This window comes from Martes martes (genome assembly GCF_963455335.1).
Source record: "Martes martes genome assembly, chromosome: 10".
Classification (NCBI taxonomy): domain Eukaryota; kingdom Metazoa; phylum Chordata; class Mammalia; order Carnivora; family Mustelidae; genus Martes; species Martes martes.
Window position 1 is genome coordinate 16,461,533 of NC_137898.1, and position 22,265 is coordinate 16,483,797.

At 35.4% G+C, this 22,265-nt stretch overlaps 1 protein-coding gene and 1 pseudogene across 2 annotated transcripts; both read left to right on the top strand.

Moving 5' to 3' along the window:
* Positions 1-1,689: 1,689 nt before the first annotated feature.
* Positions 1,690-2,622, top strand: LOC308351585 (olfactory receptor 4C11-like; the record flags this gene model as incomplete). The annotated part of the gene is made up of 1 exon (XM_080817385.1): positions 1,690-2,622. The coding sequence occupies one exon, from the start codon at positions 1,690-1,692 to the stop codon at positions 2,620-2,622; it is 933 nt and encodes a 310-aa protein (XP_080673511.1).
* A 10,765-nt stretch (positions 2,623-13,387) lies between these two features.
* LOC308351575 (olfactory receptor 4C11-like) lies at positions 13,388-14,323 on the top strand (annotated as a pseudogene). The gene has a single exon. The product of its transcript is annotated as an olfactory receptor 4C11-like (transcript).
* Positions 14,324-22,265: the final 7,942 nt, after the last annotated feature.

The following is a 22,265-nucleotide window of genomic DNA, read 5'->3' on the forward strand; positions in this document are numbered from 1 at the left end:
CACCCCTGGAGAGATTGTATCCCCTTAAACTTCTCCCAAGAATATGTGGAATCAATTGTGTCCAACATCATTTTCAGAACCGTTTGTTAAGAGACATTTATCAAAACTATCATTTTGTTAATCATAGTGAAAAGATAAATAATTGGATTTGAAGGAATGTATTTTCCTATGAAAGAAATTGATAATCTTTTCACATTATTTCTAATAAGAAGAGTTCCTTTGATGTCAGTTCTTTTGCTCATTTTCATTTTAACTGTTTTTTTTTTTCTGTGATTAATTTAGAGAGAGAGAGAGAATACAAAAGCAGGGGAAGGAAGAGGGAGATATAGAATCTTAAACAGCTTCCATCCCCAGCACAGAACCTAGCATAGGGCTGGATTCCAAGAACCCTGAGATCACAGCCTGAGTGGAAATCAAGAGACAAATATTTAACCGCCTGAGCTACCCAGGCACCATATGGATTGTGTTTTCAATCTTGAGATTGAGAAAATTAAGCTTTTGTCTGCAATACATGTTGGAAATATACTTAAATTCCTTGGCAATTATACATTTAATTGTGCTATTATATGGGAAATATATGTGATGAAGACAGAAAATGATTTTTCCAGTTTGGCATATATAAATGAATATTCATTCCTTTCCTGTTTCTATCTTTTACTGAAGTCAGGGCATGGGACTTGCAAGAACATAAGTTCCAACAATCATATGAAAAATTTTAGTTATGACCTGGAATTTCTTTAGCTCATTGTCTAAATCCCTGGTGCTTAGAATAACATGAAATTTGAAACAATATTTTGATTTATGCCAAACTTTCCCTATTTATCTTTTATTTTAATCTCAGTCTCTCCTTGTGTCTGAAGAAAATATGCAGAAAGACCCATCAAAATACAGGACGAGGTGAAGAATTCCACTTTGGACAACATAGGATAATGTAAAAAGTACAAAATGTTATGATAGAAGCTGAATCCACAACTATAAGCAACATTAAATTATTGTGAGTTAAAGTAAAAGGAAATAAATTTAGTCAAGGGGACAGATCAAAATAAAATTAGTGATGGACTAAACGAATTGACCGAAAATTCACCGCTAAGATATTGCTTGTTTCTCTCTTGTCCTTTTTCTCTTTCCCTCACCTGTCTCACTCTCTCTCTCATAGGTTTCATTAAAACACACACACACACACACACACACACACAAAACTATTAAAGTTTCCCTGTCATTTATTGAATGCTCAGAATATACTAGAAGATACTTCATAAATATCTATCAAGTTCAAAAAAGTATGAAAGCACATTATGTATGTCATGCATGGGTTTTCTCCTTTTTGCAACATTCTACCATAATGGGTCCATCATGTAAAATAAGGAAAGATATTCAGCTTAGAAAGATACATTCTCGTATAAATTAAGTTAATATTTATTATGCCTGAAGAATTAGGTACTTTCTCATTATTAATGTATTTCATTCTTTCCATAAGAAATCAGGTGAATAGATTGTTAATAAATATTATGATCTCTGCTTTATTCAAGGGAAAACAACACAGAAGATAAGGGATTACCCACTGGTAAGTGGACCTTCCATGAACAAGCATATGACTTTGACCTCCAAATGGAGAATTCATTTCCTAATATTTCTCTCTTTGTAGATTAATTATTTCTAACCAGCATTTTCTCCACTTGTCCTGAAATAATGGAGCAAAATAACACAGTTACTGAGTTCATACTGCTAGGATTGACCCAAGATCCAATGAAAAAGAAGATGGTATTTGTAATCTTCTTCATTTTTTATTCCGGAACTGTGGTAGGGAATTTGCTCATTATTGTGACCATCAAGTCCAGCCGCACACTTGGGAGCCCCATGTACTTTTTCCTATTTTATTTGTCCCTTGCTGATTCCTGCTTCTCAACATCCACAGCCCCCAGACTAATTGTGGATTCACTCTCTGCACAAAGAACCATATCTTACAATGAGTGCATGACTCAAGTCTTTGCAATACATTTCTTTGGCTCCATGGAAGTCTTTGTTCTCATCTTCATGGCTATTGATCGCTATGTGGCTATTTGTAAGCCCTTACATTACCCAACCATCATGAGACGACAGGTTTGCACAATCCTGATCGCTCTTGCATGGATAGGGGCTTTTATCCATTCCCTTACTGAGGTAATGCTAGCCTTGAAATTGCCTTTCTGTGGGCCCAATTTGATTAATCATTACTGCTGTGATTTGCAGCCCTTGCTGAAACTTGCATGCATGGACACATATATGATCAACCTAGAATGGGTGTCTAATAGTGGGAGCATTTGTACTGGCAGTTTTGCGATTCTGATGATTTCATACATTGTCATCTTGCATTCACTGAGAAACCACAGTGCAGAAGGGAGGAGAAAAGCTCTCTCCACCTGCATTACTCACATCATCGTAGTAGTGTTATTCTTTGGTCCATGTATATTCATATATGCACGCCCCCCAACCACTTTCCCCATGGACAAGATGGTGTCCGTATTTTATACTATTGGGACCCCTTTTCTCAATCCATTCATCTACACACTGAGGAATGCAGAAGTGAAAAATGCCATGAGAAAGCTATGCCATATCACAGCTACCTCAGATAGCAAGAGATGAATTGAGGGTTTTGGTTGATTCTATAATCTATACAGATATCAAATATAATAGTGTATATCCTCACTTATCCAACATACTCTATTACAATGCACCTGATTTCCTTACTTTTTACAGTAATTCTGCCCTCAAAGTAGCTTCCCTCGTAATGCCAGCCATGTTCTTACCTCTCCTAAGAGTTCACTTCTGACATTGTTGATTATGAAATGCTCCTCACATTTCAGTCTACACTCTGGTTTGATAAGAAAAAAGATATTTAAACAATCACAACTGTTTAAACTGTGAGTATTCATCAGTGAAAAAGAGCATATACTCTATGATTTGTAATTCTCTCTATAGAAAATTTCAAACAAGGTATCCTGCTTTCTCTTGAACACATCAGAGCAAAGGAACTAACTTTGTGTGTCAGAATTATTTTTATTATATCATTCGTTCATTTAAATAATTTCTATAATGGTGAACCCCACACCAAAAAGGTATATATATAATTTATTATTTATAATTTTTTTTTACTATTCTCCGTATTTTTTCCTTTGAATATCAGGATAATTGAAACATTATATATAGAATTTTTTTCAATGTAGCATTACATGGCCTGGAGATATTCAGCTAAGCTGTATGATTTGTATATAGGAGCCACAAGAGAATTCTGCAACTCTAAAAGGAAAAGAAGAAAAATAATGTGTGTTGTCAAAACTAAATAATAAATTAAAGTACACCATAGATAAAACATATTTTCTGAGATTGACGTACAGAAAAGTAGAACCCAGTTTGGAAGGGGGGGCATATTATTTCATTTACTGCTATGTTTTATAAATGGAATAAAAGAAAGTACCAGAGACATTCAGAAATATTCACTTGAATGTTTCTAGTTAATGGAGTTGGAGTGAACCTGCTTTTGCTGCAGGAAGCCACTTTGTCTCTCCGTTTGTCCTTTCCGAGTAAAGTGTTAATGTGGATTGACAAGGTAGAATTGCCAGTAGAATTTTGGTGTTCATAGTTAAGAGAGCAGATTAGCAACCATGCCTTGAATATGTGCATTCCAGAAATATTGTCATGAATTTTTAACTCATTGATTTCAGAGAGTACAAGAGTGTTAATTCAAAGGTGTACATGCCCCTGATGTTTATACCAGCATTATCTACAATAGCAAAACTATGGACACAGCCCAAGTTTCCAATGAATGATGAATGGAAAAGACATGGGGTATATATCATTCAGCCATTAAAAAGAATGAGATCATGCCATTTGCAATGACAAGGTTTGAGCTAGAGACTATTAGGCTAAGCTAATCAAGTCAGTCAATAAAAGAGAACTACCACATGATTTCACTAGTGTGGAATTTAAGAAAACAATGAGTTTAGGGAAAAACAGAGAGAGGTGGGCAAATCAAGAAATGGGTTCTTAACTATACAAAACAACCAGATTGTTACCAGAGGGGAGGAGTCTAGAAGGAGGGGTTAAATAGGTGATGGGGATTAAGGAGTGGACATGTGATGAGCACTTGGTATGGTATGTAAGTGTTGAATCTCTAAATTGTACACCTGGAAATCATACTACACTGTATGTTAACTAACTGTAATAAAAGAAAAACACATAAAAATAAGTAAGAAATAAAATTCATTACTTTAAGTGTACTCAAGTTTACCACATCCTTAGTAACTGTTACAGGGTTCTGTTTTATTTTTAATGCTGTTGCCCATTATTTACCTGGAGAAACCTTTCTAATGTCAATAGTTTCCTCTTGTCAAAGTTATTTTAAAATAAATTCATGGAAGTATCATGTTTTCAATGTTCTCACTACTTTTTGATTTCTGGGTTATTATGAAGTTAATGACTGCACTAGTGTCCAAAGTTGGCATGTTGGTGTACAAAAATTATATATATATATGTATATATATATATATGTATATGTATATATATTAAGTTATACAAATTGATGTTTGATGTACATGTAATATGAAAATATCACCACAATCTAAGTAATTAACACATCTATCTTCTCTATATTTTTACTAGTGTATATGTGCGTGTATGTGTGTGTGTAAAAAGTTTTATTTAAATCTATCCTGGTTGCAATTTCAAGTATTCATTATGGTCTTGTTAGCAATAATGACCATGCTATATATTAGATTTCTAGAACTTATTTATTCTACATAACTGAAACATTGCACACTTTCAGCAACATCTATCCCTTTTTCTCAGTCTCTGGCCCCTGGTAACCACCACTGTACTCTCTGTTTCTGTGATTTGAACTATACCATTTCCACATATAATTGAGATCATGCAGTATTTCTCTTTCTGTGTCTTTCTTGTTTCACTTAACATCAAGACCCAGTGCCATCCAGCTCCAATTTGTTACTGCAAATGGTGGAATTTTCCTCTTTTTAATGTCTGAATAATAAAGATCTCACATTTTCTCTCTTGATTCATCAGTTAGGAATGAAGTTGTATCTATACCTTGGCTTCGGTGAGTAATGATGCATTGAACTCAGGAAGGCAGATAGCCCTTCACAATCATGATTTCAGATCCTTTAGATATATACCCAACATTAGGATTGATGGATAGCAGTTTTAATTTCAATTTTTTGAAGAACCAATATATTCTCTTTAATGACTGCACCAATGTATATGCCCATCAGTAGTGTACATGGGATCCCTTGATTTCTCATCCTCACCAATATTTTGTATCTCTTATCTTCTCAATGACAGTCCAACAAAGGTGATGTGATAATTCATTATGATTTTGATTTGCATTTCCCTGATGATGAGTGCTGTTGAGCACCCTTTGGGGCACCTGTTCACCATTTGTAAGTCTCTGAAAAATATCTGCTTGGTCCCTCTGCTCATTTTTTAATCAGAGGAGATGAAGGAAATTGCCATAGCTTCTGCTCCATTTTCCTGTGAGCCTGAAACTGCTCTAACAAAGAGTCCATTATTTAAAAAGATGTTAAGAAGAAGAGAAAATTGAATATTAGACAAAAATCATCTACTCAGAAGAATATAGAAAAGAAGGAAAATAGCTTACAAAGGGGAGAAAAAAAGAAACTTTAATAATATGAACTGACTCCCAAATATCTAATAATTACATTAAATGCCAATACAATGTACTTGAAAGGCAGAAGTTGACAGAACAGACAGAATAATCTTCAGCAAGAAAAGTAAAAGACTGATACATACATCAATATGATACATCGCAGAACAAAGAAACCATGCACTATAAGTAAATGCTGTGATTCAATGTGCATGAAGTTATAGAATAGACAATACTAAAACAGAGTGATACAAATCAGGACAATAGTTGCATCGGAGGGAATTTACTGAAAAGGAGCATGACAGAACTTTCTGGGTTGATGAAAGTATTTTAGTTCTTGAATTTCTTAATGGCTATGTGAGTATATACATTTATAAAAACTCAACAAACCATATACTTAAAAGGTCTGCATTTCATTATGTGTTAAATTTATTTCAGAAAAAGAATTGTATTACTAAATCAAAACAAAACAAAACAAAACCTTACCAATATATCTAAACACCCCTCCCAAAAAAGAAATGCTTTTCAAATTAGTGATCATTTGTGGGGGTTCAGGAGTGGGAAAGCCAAACAGTGACTGTCTTTAAGAATTTCACTCCCATGAGTGGAACATTACAAATATTTTGTTGAAAATTAGTATATCATAGTTACTCTGAATGGTGGCCTTAGATTTCACAAAAGTGAAAAACGTTTCTTATGTCATCAACAAAGTGTAAAGCCAACCCACAAACTGAGAGAGAATACTTGCAAACCGTGTTTAAGATAAGGAACTTGTTTGGGGCGCCTGGGTGGCTCAGTGGGTAAAAGCCTCTGCCTTCGGCTCAGGTCATGATCCCAGGGTCCTGGAATCAAGCCCCGCATTGGGCTCTCTGCTCAGCGGGGGGCCTGCTTCCTCCTCTCTCTCTCTTTGCCTGCCTCCCTGCCCACTTGTGACCTGTCAAATAAATAAATAAAAATCTTTAAAAAAAAAAAAAGATAAGGAACTTGTTTGCAGATTTCAGAAAGAACTTGTTAATACCACTTAATAATAAAAAGGCAACAACCCAACTTAAAAACTGGCCAAATAGCTGAGTAAACACATGTCTACAAAAATATTCAAATGGCCAAAGGGCGCCTGGGTGGCTCAGTGGGTTAAAGCCTCTGCCTTCTGCTCGGGTCATGATCCCAGGGTCCTGTGATCGAGCCCCACATTGGGCCCTCTGCTCAGTGGGGAGCCTGCTTCCCCCTCTCTCTCTGCCTGCCTCTCTGCCTACTTGTGATCTCTGTCTGTCAAATGAATAAATAAAATCTTTAAAAAATATATTTAAATGGCCAAAAGAAAATGAACCCCTTTAGGTAATAGGAAGTGCAAACCTCAGCCGTAATAAGTTACCACTTTCCACCACTAGGATGTCTAGAAAAAAATTTAAAAAAAAAAAGAGTAACAAGTTTTATTGAGGTGGTAGAGATATTGGAGTTCTCATAAATTGCTTATAGTAACGGGAAATGGTGCAACTGCTTTGGAAAACAATGTGTCAGCTCCTAAAAAGATTAAGCATATAATAACAATGACCTAGCAATTCTAATTAATCTTAGGCATCTGCCTAAGGGAAATTAAATACATATGCACAAAAAACTTGTACACGATTGTTCATTGCATCAGTATTCATAGTAGCTAAAATGGCAGAACAATCTGCATACCAATCAACTGATGCATGTGTAAATTATATATTCATAAACTGGAGTGTTATTCTTCTACAATGTGAATAAAACTTATGCTAAGAACATTATCATAAATGAAAGAAACAGGTTAAAAAATAAAACTTACCATATAATTCCTTTTATATGAAATGTCTAGAAAAGCTAATGTATAATAAAGCAAAGGAGATTAGGGGACCCCTTGGTGGCTCAGTCTGTTCAGCCACCAACTCTTGATTTCTGCCCAGGTCATGATCTCATGGTCATGGGATCAAGCCCAGTTGTGTTTTTTATTCAGTGTGGAGTCAGCTTAAGATATTCTCTTTCTCCCTCTACCCGTCCCCCAGTGCTGCAAATGGGAGCTCTCTTTCTCTTTCTTTAAAACAAAAGTAGATTAGTACTTGTCTAAGACCCCTTATGATGGTGATGTAGAGGAATGATAAGTGACTATAATGAGTATGGAGTTTCTCTTTAGAGTTGTAAAGGTGTTGTAAAATTAGATAGTGTCCATTGTTTCCCACTCTTCCATACTAAAAACCATTAAACTCTACACTTTAAATACATGAATGGTATAGTATGTGGAATATATCTCACTGACAAGGCAAAGCAGGAAAGAGTCAAATACCCATGGGGTGCAGGTGAATGTCACCTGACCAGTCAAGCAACTAGAGCCAATAGCTAAATGTGAGGAAAATCAAACATGAAACCCAGGTAACAATGTGGCACCCACATTCCTCCCTTCTGGTGGTAGGCATAGATGCCTTAGAAATGCCCTGCATCTCATCATGATACTACGAGACCATAGATGAACAGAGTTATGGAAAGTATTCTCCATCTTTAGGGTACTCATGGGCCTTATTTGCCAAGACTTTGGCTCACATTCATGGGGCCACTTCTGAAATCCTACCCACAGATACTCCCTGTTGCTGCTGAAGTAGTAGATACTGTGTGACATGATTAGAACCTAATATGTCCTGCAGACTTCCCATCAAGCTTGCTTTCTGCTTTAAATGCTCCTGATGCAAATTTTGATTCTGTTTTTTTTTTTTTTTTTTTCCGTATGACTTCAGGAAGTGTCCAGTGACATGGGGAGATGGCAGTGCAAATGGCCCACTCTGGGGTTGAGCTTTAGCCAGTGGGAAAAGTAAGTCAATGGCTAATTTCCCTCATTTATGGCTATTTGGAAAAGGAACACATAGTCTCTCTTAAAAGGTTCAGTGAGATCAAGAAATCAGCTATGTAAGCAGTGAAACTAGCCATGGGTATGCAACTTATAAGTTCCTCTAGGAATAGAAATGAGTAAGAGTCTGACATTTTGACATTGTAGGAAAAATGAAGAAGGAGATTTGATGAAAATAGAAAGGGTAAAGGAAAAAAAAAAGCAAAAAGGAGGAAAAGGGGAAAGGTAGGAATAGTGGAGGAATAACAAAGGATGTTAGTGGTCAAGATCATTATCAGTGGCTTACAGTCAAAAAGTAGAAGCATGGAAGCATGCATTACAATTTCTCCCAGGTATAAACTAGAAGTCAATTTCCCAACAATTTCTCCAGAGATCAATAAAGATTTAATTAAAAAGAAAAGTAGTGAACTTCAATGGCACTATTGAATCAACACTTTTCCGATCAAATGGAACTTTCAAAAGAGTAGAAGAAATAAAATTCAATAGAGAAAGAACCCCAAATAGACAATTAATATATCTACTACATTAAAAATTTATCATCTTTATATATATTTAACATTAATCCCATGAACAAGATATCAATCATAAAACAATTACTTCTTTTACAGATATGTTTTGGATTCATGTTTGGTCCTAAATACAACAATTGATTGTTTTTTAAATTTAGCAAATAAAGACAAATTTAAGATTTTAACAGGTTGAAAGACATCCTGGAAATAACTCTTTTGCTCATTGGATGTCATCTTTTTAAAAATGAAAAGACGGGACGTTTGGGTAGCTCTGTTGGTTGGGCAGCTGCCTTCTGCTCAGGTCATGATCCCAGGGTCTGGGATCGAGTCCCGCATCGGGCTCCCTGCTCAGCAGGAGCCTGCTTCCCCCTCTCTCTCTGCCTACCTCTCTGCCTACTTGTGATCTTTCTCTCTGTGTCAAATAAATAAATAAAATCTTTAAAAATAATAAAAAAATAAAAATAAAAATGAAAAGGCAATACACAGACTAGGATAAAAAGCTATATATGTATAGTCACACACACTTATGTACAAGCATTTTTTTTTTTAATCTCAATTTTATTTTATTTTTTTCAGTGTTCCAAGATTCATTGTTTATGCACCATACCAATGACCCTGCAATTTCTCTATAGATGTAGTGAAAAGAAGGGCCCTATGTACCCCAATGTTCATAGTAGTAATAGCCACAATCATTGAACTGTGTAAAGAGCCAACATGTCCTTCAACAGATGTTTAAGCATTTTATATTATATAAAACTTACATAGGGGCGCCTGCGTGGCTCAGTGGGTTAAAGCCGCTGCCTTCGACTCAGGTCATGATCCCAGGGTCCTGGGATCGAGCCCCACATTGGGCTCTCTGCTCAGCAGGGAACCTGCTTCCCTCTCTCTCTCTGCCTGCCTCTCTGCCTACTTGTGATTTCTGTCTGTGAAATAAATAAATAAAATCTTTGAAAAAAACTTACATATTCAATTTCACATATAAATTATACATAAATATATGCTTTATATTTAATATTTTGTTTAAACCATATATATAACAAAAAAACCTATATCTAGAACATATAACCACACTTCAGGTTAGTACTAAGAAACACAGAACTACTATTTTTATGTTGTACATAAGACTTGAAAATAAATTAAAAAAATATATGTACAAATGCAGGGTTTTAGGGTAGTTCTATTTTTAACTTTTTAAGGAAACTCCCTATGCTTTCTATAGTGGCTCCATCACTTTGCTTTCCCACTGACAGTGGGAGAGTGTTGCCCTTTCTCCACACCCTTGCCAACAGGCCTTATTTGTTGTATTGTTGATTTTAGCCATTCTGACATGTGTGATGTGATATCTTTTTTTTTTTCTTTTTTTCTTTTTTCTTTTTTTTTTTGTTTTTTTTTTGTTTGTTTGTTTTCAACGTAACAGTATTCATTGTTTTTGCACCACACCCAGTGCTCCATGCAATACGTGCCCTCCTTAATACCCACCACCTGGCTCCCCCAATCTTCCATCCCCCGCCCCTTCAAAACCCTCAGGTTGTTTTTCAGAGTCCATAGTCTCTCATGGTTCACCTCCCCTTCCAATTTCCCTCAACTCCCTTCTCTCCATCTCCCCATGTCCTCCATGTTATTTGTTATGCTCCACAAATAAGTGAAACCATCTGATAACTGTCTCTCTCTGCTTGACTTATTTCACTCAGCATAATGTCTTCCAGTCCCATCCATGTTGCTACAAAAGTTGGGTATTCATCCTTTCTGATGGAGGCATAATACTCTATAGTGTATATGGACCACATCTTCCTTATCCATTCATCCATTGAAGGGCATCTTGGTTCTTTCCACAGTTTGGCGACCGTGGTCATTGTTGCTATAAACATTGGGGTACAGATGGCCCTTCTTTTCACTGCATCTGTCAAACAAAACAAAGAGGCAACCCACAGAATGGGAGAAGATATTTGCAAATGACAGTACAGACAAAAAGGTCGATATCCAGGATCTATAAAGAACTCCTCAAAGTCAACACATAACAAAACAGATAATCATATCAAAAAATGGGCAGAAGATATGAACAGACACTTCTCCAATAAAGACATACAAATGGCTACCAGACACATGGAAAAATGTTCATCATCACTAGCCATCAGGATGATTCACATTAAAAGCTTTATTTTTAATGCAAGCACTGTTATGAGGTATTTTCAACAACCAAAGGGGATATTTTAAAAAGGTAAGTAATCCACCTAACTTTGATTCCAAGAATGCAATTTCCATACCCTGAGGACACAAATATTATGCTATCCCCATGCTCCCTTAAATAAAACTAATGGATATGAGTCAATGTGTGTGTGTGTGTGTGTGTGTGTGTATGTGTGTAATATATATTATTCTGTACATAATCAAAATATTGCCATCCTCAGCATACAGTTCAGAATTCTATCACTTTTCAGCATATTTTAGAAAGCATTGCATATATATCCACTTCCTTTTTTTTATGATCACATAAAATACCATCCCTAATTCATTAAGCTTCCTTCTTATGAGCATTGTTGTGGTCTCTGACCTTTTGCCAACATGGAAAGGACTGCTATGATGATCTTTGTGCCTCTGAGTGAGATTACTTGCAGTAAATGGAAACGCTAGACCTGTGTCTACATGACATTGAAGTATCAATGCTGAAAATCACTCCCTGAGAGATTGCATCCTCTTAAACTCGTACCAAGAATGGGTGGGATCAATTGTTTCCTACATCATTTTTATCTGTGTTTGTTAAAAATACATGTATCAAAAAGGCCACTTTATTAATATGATAGGTGGAAGGATATAGAATTGGAATTTAAATCGAATGCATTTGTCTACGAATGAAATTGATAATCTTGCCAAACTATATTTAATAAGGAAATATTCTTTTGGAATCAGCTCTTTGGTCCATTTTCATTTTCATTTCTTTTTAAGATGTGTCAATTTATTTAGAGAGAAAGAGAGATCCTGAACAGGGACAGAAGCAGAGGGAGAGGGTGAGGTAAAATCTTAAGCTGCTTCCATGCCCAGCATGGAGCCCAGTGGTGGATTCAAATACTCAACCCTGAGATCACAACCTGAGTGGAAATCAAGAGTGGGACACAAATAACTGAGATATTCAGGCACCCTATTCATTGTGTTTTAAAAGATTGATCTCTGAAATCCATTTACATTTGACAAAATTTTGCTTTTCTCTGTAATACGTGATGTAAATATACTTAAATGCCTTGGCACGTAAGCATTGTATTGTGGTACCATTTGGAAAATATATGTAAATAGGATGGTGAAAGTTTATTCCGATGTTTAGTATATATAAATAAATATTAGTTCCCTTCTTGTTTCTATCTCCTCTTACTGAAGCCAGGTTATGGGATACTCCAGAAAATAGATTCCAGGAATTCTATTGAAAAGATTCAGCTATGACTTGAAGCTTTCTTAGCTCATTCTCTAAATCTCTGGTAGTAAAAATAACATGTAATTAAAAAAAAAAAACTATTTTGATTCATGCCAAATGTTCTTTATCCTTCATTTTAGTCTCAGTCACTCTTTGTGTCTTAAAAAAATATATGCTAAAAGACCCATTAAAATATGAATGAAGTAAAGAATTTAATTTTGGACAACATAATACAAAATAAAAAATGTAAAAGGTTTATGATAGAAACTGAATTTAAAATTCTAAATAACTAGAAATTATTCTGAGTTATAGTACAGGAAATAAACAGTCAAGCTGAGACATTAAAATAAATTTCATGATGGACTGGACCAAATGACTGAATGTTCACAGCTAAAATATTGTTTGTTTCTCTCTTGTTCTCTCTCTCTCTCTCTCTCTCATCTCTAAATATCATTTAGATGTCCTTATGGAAAACACCATCAAAAGTTTCTACATCATTCTTTCATTGCTCAGAATACTTACTAGAAGGTACTTCAGAACTGAACTATCAGCCTCAAATAGTATGAAAGAACATTATGTTAATCATGCATGAGTTTTCTCCATTTGGCAACATCCTGTCCTAATAGGTCCTTGCTGTAAACTAAAGAAAGACCTCCACTTCAGAAAGATACCATCTCATTCCAATCCCCTAAATTAATGTTTATTATGCCTGAAAAAATCACATACTCTTTTATTATTGATGTATTTCATTGTTTCCATAAGTACTCAGGTGAATAGATTGTGAATAAATATTATGATTCCCACCTTATTCAGAAGAAAACAACACAGAAGGTAAGGGATTCCACACCGATAATTAACACTTCCATGATCACATGGATTTGATCTCCACATAGAGTAGTCATTTCATAATACTTTATATGTGTAGATTATTTCTAACCTTCCATTTCTCCACTGTGCCTGAAATAATGCAACAAAATAACAGTGTAACTGAGTTCATTCTGTTAGGATTGACCCCAAATCCCATGAGACAGAAAATTATATTTGTAATCTTCTTCATTTTTATGTGGGAACCATGGTACTGAATTTGCTGATTATTGTGACCATCAAGTTCAGCCAGACACTTGGGAGCCCCATGTACTTTTTCCTATTTCATTTGTTCCTTGCTGATTCCTGTTTCTTGACATCCACAGCCCCCAGACTAATTGTGGATTCACTCTCCGCAAAAAAAAAAAAAAAATCATAACGTACAATGAGTGCATGACTCAAGTCTTTGCAATACATTTATTTGGCTCCATGGAGGTCTTTGTGCTCATCTTCATGGCTGCTGATCATTATGTGGCCATCTGTAAGCCCTTACATTACCCAACCATCATGAGACGACAGGTCTGCACCGTCCTTATTATTCTTGCATGGATAGGGTCTTTTATCCATTCTATAGCCCAGATTATCCTGGCCTTGAGACTGCCTTTCTGTGGACCCAATTTGATTGATCATTACCGCTGTGATCTGTAACCCTTGCGGAAACTTGCTTGCATGGACACCCATATGATCTACCTACTGTTGGTGTCTAACAGTGGGGCCATTTGCTCAAGCAGTTTTGTGATTCTGATGATCTCATATATTGTCATCTTGCATTCCTTGAGAAATCACAGGGGAGAAGGAAAGGAAAAAGCTCTCTCGACTTGCACTTCTCACATCATAGTAGTTATCTTATTCTTTGGTCCATGTATATTCATATACACATGCCCCACAACCACTTTCCCCATGGACAAGATTGTGGCTGTATTTTGTACTATTGGGACCCCTTTCTCAACCCATTCATCTACACACTGGAATGCGGAAGTGAAAACGCCATGAGAAACCTATGGCCTATCACAACTACCTCAGAAAGCAAGAGATGAATTGAGGGTTTTGGTTGATTCTTTAATCTGTACAGATACCAAATATAACAGGGTTTATCCTCACTTGTCCAACATGCTCTATTACAATGCACCTGATTTCCTTACTTTTTACTGAACTTTGTGTGTTTAGAAATTTTTTCATTATACCATTAGTTTATCTTAATAAGTTCCACATGAGTGAACCAAATCCCAAAAAGATTGTAAGAACTACATGTCATTTATTTCATAAATGATTTCTCTTATTGTTTCCTTTGACTATCAGGATAATTGAAGCATTATGGATGGAATTTTTTAAATGTAGTATTACAAAAGCCTGGAAACATTCAGCTAATTTATATGATTGGAATATGGGAACTACAACAAGAGAATGCTGCAACTCTAAGGCAGAAAGAAGTAAAACTATTGTGAAGACTAAATATGCATTTAAAATGCAACAGAGATAAAACATATTTTCTGCAATGGTAGTACAGAAAAGTAGAACCCAATTTGAAGGAGGGGAAAAAGCACATTATTTCATTTACTGCTATGTTTTATCTGTGGAATAAAAGGAGTCACCAAAGGCATTCAGAAATACACACTTGAATGTCTCTAGTTAATGGAGTTAGAGTGAACCTGCTTCTGTAGCAGGAAGCCACTTTGTTTCTCTGTTTGTGCTTTCCTAGTAAAGGGTAGTGTGGATTGACAGGTTAGAATGATGAAGAGAATTTTGGTGTTCATAGTGAACAGAACAGATTAGCACACATGATTTGAATATGTGCATTCCAGGGTTATATCATGAATTTTTAAAATTCATTGATTTCAGACAGTACAAAATGTTAATTCAAAGTTATCCATGCCCCCTGATGTTTATAACGGCATTATCTACAATAGCAGAACTATGGACACAGCTCAAGTTTCCATTTTCATTGAATGATGTATGGATAAAGATGTGATATATAAACTACTGTCCCATTATATATATGTGATGGGATATTATTCAGCCATCAAAAAAAATGAGGTCTTGCCCTTTGCAATGACAAGGTCTGAGCTAGAGAATATGAGGCTAAGCAAAAGAAGTCAGTCAGTGAAAGACAAATGCCATACGATTTCATTCATGTGGAATTTTTTTAACTTTCTGTTTAAATTTTATTTATTTAAAGAAATGTGTACAGGGAAAAACACAGAGGGGGACAAATCAAGAAATGGGTTCTTAACTACAGAAAACAAACAGATGGTTACTAGAGGGAGGGGGCTAGAAAGATGTGTTAAATAGGTGATGGGGTTTAAGGAATACACATGTTGTCATGAGCACTTGGTGTGGTCTGTAACTGTTGAATCTCTGAATTGTACACCTGAAACATATTACAGTCATTTTACTCTCTACTTCTGTGAATTGAATTGTATCATTTTTACATAGATGTGAGATCATACAGTATCTCTATTTCTGTGACTTTCTTGTTTCACTTAATTTCAAGTCCTCCAGCTCCATCCAGCTCCAATTTTTTATTGCTGACAGAGTTTTCCTGTTTTTAATGTCTGAATAATAAAGATCTCACATTTTCTCTGTTAATCTGACAGTCAGGGATGAGGTTTTCTTCATAGGCTGGCTACTGTGAATAATGATGTCATGAACCTAGGAATGTAGAGCCCTTCATGATCATGATTTCAGATCCTTTGGATATATATCTTACAACAGGAATGATGGATGGTAGTTCTACTGTCAATTTTTTGAGGAACATCTATACTCTTCTCCATAATGACTATATCAATTTATATGCCCATCAGTAGTATACATGGGATCCCTTCACGCCACATCCTCACCAATTTTTTTTTTATCTCTTGTCTTTTTGATAATAGTCATTCCAACAGAAATAAAGTGGTATCTCATTGATTTTGATTTGCATTTTCCTGATGATGAGTGTTGTTGAGCACCCTTTGCTGTACCTCCCGGATATTTGTATGTCTTTGGAAAAATTACTATTTTGTCCCTCTGCCTATGTTTTCACAGAAGAGATGAAGGAAATCTCCATAGCTTCTGCTCAATTTTCCTGTGAACCTGAAACTGCTCTAAAAATAGAGTCAATTATTAAGAAAATATGTTAATAAGAAGAGAAAATAGAACATTCAAAAAATCATCTACTCAATTAGCTCAGAAGAATAAATAAAAGAATTAAAATAAGTTATAGAGGAACAAAAAAGTCAGCTACAGTAAGATGAAATATTCCCCGACATTTAACAATTACATTAAATTTGAATACACTGCACTTGCTCGGCAGAATCTGACAGGATAGATGGAATAATCTTCAGCAAAGAAAAGTGGTGGACCCATGATATACATGTCAATATGTTAAATTCTAGAACAAAGATACCATGCACTATGAGTAAATGCTGTGATTAGAATTACATGAAGTTAAAGAATAGACAACACTACCACACAGTGATACAAATCAGGCCAATTGTTGCATTGGAGGGAATTAAGTGAAAAAGGAGCATGACAGAAATGTCTGGGTGAAAGTATTCTAGATCTTGAATTTGTTAATGGTATGTGATTATATACATTCACTAAACTTGGGACACCTGGGGTGGGGGCTGAGTCAATTATTTAAGCCTCTGCCTTCAGTTCAGCTCATGATCCCAGGGTCCTGGGATAGAGTTCCACATTAGGGTCTCTGCTCAGTGGGGAGCCTGCTTCTCCCTCGGTCTGTCACTCTCCCTGATTGTACTCTCATTGAGAAAAATAAATAAATAAAGTCTTAAAAATGCATTTATCAAAACTCATCAAGCCATATGCTTAAAAAGTCTGTATTTCATTGTATGTATAATTTACCTCAGAAAACGAATTGTATTACCAAAAACAAAAAAAAATCAAAAACAAAAAATAAAGCCTTACTAATATCTCAAAGTTACTTTCCCCCAAAGTGCCTATAAAATGTAGTGACCATTAACAGAGAAAAAAAAAAACCTGAACAGTGATCGTCATTAAGAATTTCAGTCTCGAGAGTGGAAGATGTCCAAATATTTTATTGGAAATTTGGACACCATAGTGACTTTGAACAACAGCCTTAGACTTCATCAAAATGAAAAATTTTTGTACAGAAAATTATGTCAACAAAATGAAAATCCCATCCAGAGATTGGGAGAAAATGATTGCAAATCATGTATCTGATAAGGAACTTGATTTCAGACTTCATAAAAAACATCTATCACGTAATAATAAAAAGACAGTAACCCAACTTAAAAGTTGACAAAATATCTGAATAAACCTATCTCCACAAATATATACAAATGGAAAAAAAAATGAGAAGATGTTGAACACTATTAGGTAACAGAAAATGCAAACCTTGGCCATAATGAGATACCAATTTCCACCCACCAGGATGTCTAGAACCAAAAAAGACAGACAATACAAGTTTCAGTGAAGAGGTGGAAAAATTGGAGTTCTCATAAATTGCTGGTGGTAATGTGAAATGGCACACCCCCTTTGGGAAACAATGTGGCAGCTCCTCAAAAGGTTAAACATATAATAACAATGATCTACCAATTCTTATCTTTAGCATCTACCCAACAGAAATAAAATATATATGCACACAAGAACTTGTACACCAAATCTCACAGCATCATTATTTATAAGAGCTGAAGTAGGGAAATAATCTACATGTCTATCAACTGATGAATGGGTAAGTTATATATTCATAAAATGGAATTTTAATCATCAGCATAAAGAAATGATATACTGATACTTGTCACAATGTGCATGAAATTATGCCAAGAGTTTTATGCTAAATGAAAGAAATGGGTTATCATATATATCAGACTGTGGAATTACATTCATATGAGATGTCTAGAAAAGTTAATGTATAGTGAAAGAAAGTAGATGATGCGGCCCCATGGTAGCTTAGTTCGTCAGCCTGTGACTCTTGACTTGGACTCAGGTCATGATCTCAGGAATTTGGGATTGAGGCCAAGGAATTTGGGATTGAGGCCAAGGCACCTCTCCCCACAGTTCATACATATGTAAGCTCTTTCTTAGGGGAAAAAAAAAAAAAGTAGATTAATATTTGCCCAGCACTGCTGGTGATGTTGATGGAGAGGTGAGAGTGCCTATGGATGGTTATGTAATTGTTTTTAGGGTGGCAAAGATGTTATGAAATTAGCTAGTGTTGATTTTTTCACAGACTTTATATATAAAAATCCTGTAAATTATTTATTTTGAATACCTGAATTGTATATTATATGGAGTATATCTCAAAAAAGTTGTTAAAAACAGATATTAAATCTTGTGATCATTCACATGGACTAAAAGGCAATACAGGAACTATTACTAAAAATTTATTTCACATGAACTGAAGATGTATAAATATTGTATTAAAAACTACTCCAGAACAATGACTTTCAATTTCAATTATGAGTAAAATTTGAAATGATCAACACTGTATTTGATAACTTTGTTTTTCTATTTTATTTTTTCAGTGTTCCAAGATACATTGTTTAGGCACCATACCCAGTGCTCCATGATAACTCAATTTGTATCAGTCATACAGAATAACTCTTCAAATATTTATTATTGAGAAATAGATAGCATGTGGCATAAGAAAAGGAAAACTTTCTAATCTGCAAAATGGTGCCGTATGAACTATACCCTGGAAATCTGCTTTAGCAGCCAAGTGCAGAGCACAATGGTGCCCACTAAAGACAAAGTTTCTCTGTGCTGCTGGAGAAGTCCATGCTCCAGGTGCTTGAGGAGCATAGCATGAAGCTCCAGATGGAGCTGAGGGGCATAGGTGAGGACAAAACATGAGAGTCAGGTGATCCTCACAGGTTCAGCTCCAAATAAACAGCCCCAAAGGTCTGGCCTTATAAATATTAGGTATTGTTCTCCTCTTGAGTATTCATTTGTACCAACAAGGTTGGATCATTAAGGGCATTATACTCAATAAAGCAAACAGATAAACGTATACCGTCTGATCTCATTTACATGGGGAATCAAGGATAAAATCTTGTCATTTACATTGATTTGGATGAAAATGCAGGATATTATCCTGAGTGAAATAAGTCAATCAGAGAAAGACAGTTATATGGTTTCACTCAAATGTGAAATATAAGAGCAGCCCAGAGGTTCATAGAGGAAAGAAGGGAAAAGAGAATGGGAAGAAATAAGAGAGGGAGTCAAACCATGGGAGACCCTTAACTATAGGAAACAAATTAAGGTTTCTGGAGGAGAGGTGGGTGAGGGTGGGATAACTGTATGTACACATACAGAGAAATGATGGGTGGTTGCCAGAGTGAGGATGAAATGGGTGAAGGTGGTCCAAGGAAGAAACTTTCACCTCTAAAATAAACAAATACTACATCATGGAAAGGTAATTATGTAAAACATAGTGACTATAGCTAATAACACTGCATTTTTATTGGAAAATTGCAAAGAATAGCTCTTAAAAGTTTTCACCACAAGAAAAACAACTGTGTGTGGTGGAGGATCTAACTAGACTTACTGTGCTTATCAATTCCGTAAGCCGAACTCCCCACACTCCTCTCCTTTGAAACCATTTGTTTGTTTCCTCGAGTCCAGAGTCTCTTGGTTTTCCTCTCTCACTGATTTTTTCCCTTTCAGTTTTCCATAGTGTTTCAAAAGAGTTCATTATTAATTCAAATCCTAGATTTCTATGAAGCATTTTGAGGCTTTAGGCTAGAAGGAACATTGTGGTCTAATAGAAACATTTTCAGAAGAATTGCTGATTGCTTACTGAATTACCTAAATAGTCCATGTATGAAGGTGTCTTATCTTCCATATTGAATGTTTCCTAACCAGGAAGAGGTCAGTTTGAGACAGAATTATATCTCATAAGCCATAAACATAAATCAGACAATCTAAGCCTATAAGGTCAGTTTTTTAATTGCGCTGAAACATCTTAAAATATTGGTGCTTTCTATGTAGTAATCATTAAGTTTCAAAATTTTTAAATATGATAATATTTTATCCTTACACCAATTCTTCAATAAATATTGGTAAATGTCATTAACCTAACTTGGCAAATGAAAACTTTGAGGTTTATACAGATTACACAATTTGTAGGACCCAGATCTCTGACACCAAGTGCTTCCTTTTTCCAAGAGACACCTCCTTTAACAATCAAGACTAATCAGGAATATGAACATCAGAGGTAAATACACTCCACACACAGAACGACATAAGTATAACTAATAAATGACAAAACTCATCAGTCATTTAGTCCAAGGAAGACGAGGATCAGAACTTCCTGAGGATAACTGCTATGGATAATATGAGTCTCTGTGGCTTCTTGAGAAGTAAAATTGGAGATGAACCTTCTTGAGCTGATTGCATGGTTAAATGTTTATGCATACTTCACTCAAAATACCAATTCTTCAAATCTCCTAGTTGCATACACAGTCACAAAGCTAAGTGAAAGTTCTCATGTGCCCCCATAATGTGGTGGGTATGTGTATATGTTTCCTCAATCAATTTTCTTAACATCTAGGGGATATGGATATGACCATTCTCACTTTATAGATTTGAAAGCAAGGGTATAACATGTCAAGAAATGTGCCCAGGATTTAAAAAAAATTATGGATTCCAAAGCAATATCCCAATCTTGTCTTTCTGATTTTCCAGTACACTTAACCACTGTGGTAGACATTTTCAACATTGTGCAGCAATCTGGGAACTCCAGCATGAAAGGAGATTGAGAAGGGAGAAAATGGAGCCACATCAGATGCCAAGGTAAAAGTACTCTTCAATGAAAGCAACACCCATGTTGTTTTAATATTTAGGAATCCAATATGTGTGTGTCTGTGTGTGTGTGTGTGTGTGTGTCTGCGTGTGTGTGTGTGTGTCTGTGTGTGAGTTCATGAAATTGCTTCATGTACACTTGTCTGAAATAGCATTAAAGACATTATAAGTATTATGATCTTGTCAAGAGATTACTAGTTCAACGTTGTGTATTGTAACATAACAATGTAGGGAAAGGATTAAGAATTTCCAGGAAAAAGTTCACAAGTATAATTTGATCTAATCTTGGCTCTACCCTTTATTAACTGCCTCATCTTGGACAGGATCTTTAAATTCTTCTCTATGTATATATCTCCTACAGTGTAGAAGAATTATAAAATAATAGTGATAATTATCTCACAGATTTGTAGTAAGGATTAAATAGCCACATTTCTGCAAACACTTAGCACAGAAGTGTCTAGTAAATTTTAGTTGATATGGTCATTATTATTACTATTACCATCAGTTTCTATAATTGTTTCTTCATTTGAAGAATGAAATAATACTAACTTCACACCTTACTGCCATGCCATGTACATAGCAATCAATCATTAAAAATATATTTATCAGCTATTATAATGTTACTGGATTTAACAACATGTATTATCAATTCGTTTGTAGTAGTTCCCAGAGCCTTTTATTACGTTCTCATAAAAAACACCCTTTTACACTTTTTGGCAACTGTTAGAAATTGTGTGATACTGGGCTTTCTGTCACTGGCTTGCATCCCCTTACTGAACCTCAGCTGACTTCAGCAAGGCACGCAAATTTCTTACCAGACTTATATGCTACAGTCTCTCTTCCTCCAACTTCTGTTCATCCTTCCACTCACACTCTCAATTACCTTCCATGTGTCCCCATTCCATTAGGGTAAAGGAAAAGTACCTAGCTCTATATTCATAGCTTTGACATCTATTTCTGACCACGATTTTCAGACTTAACAGCCAGTAGGGCTACATCAAGATAGGCTCTTCATCATCTCAGACAGTGATGTGTGCACTGACGCTCTTCAAGAACTCAAAACCACTTTCTATCTCAAAAAGCTCATGAGAATCCACAACTCAGTAGAATGTATGCATTTATTATTTATAAGATGAAGAAGGTTAATAAAGTCAAGGTTGCACTAATTAAGGGGATTTCTTTTTCAGGTAATGTAGTTAAACATAATATGAAATG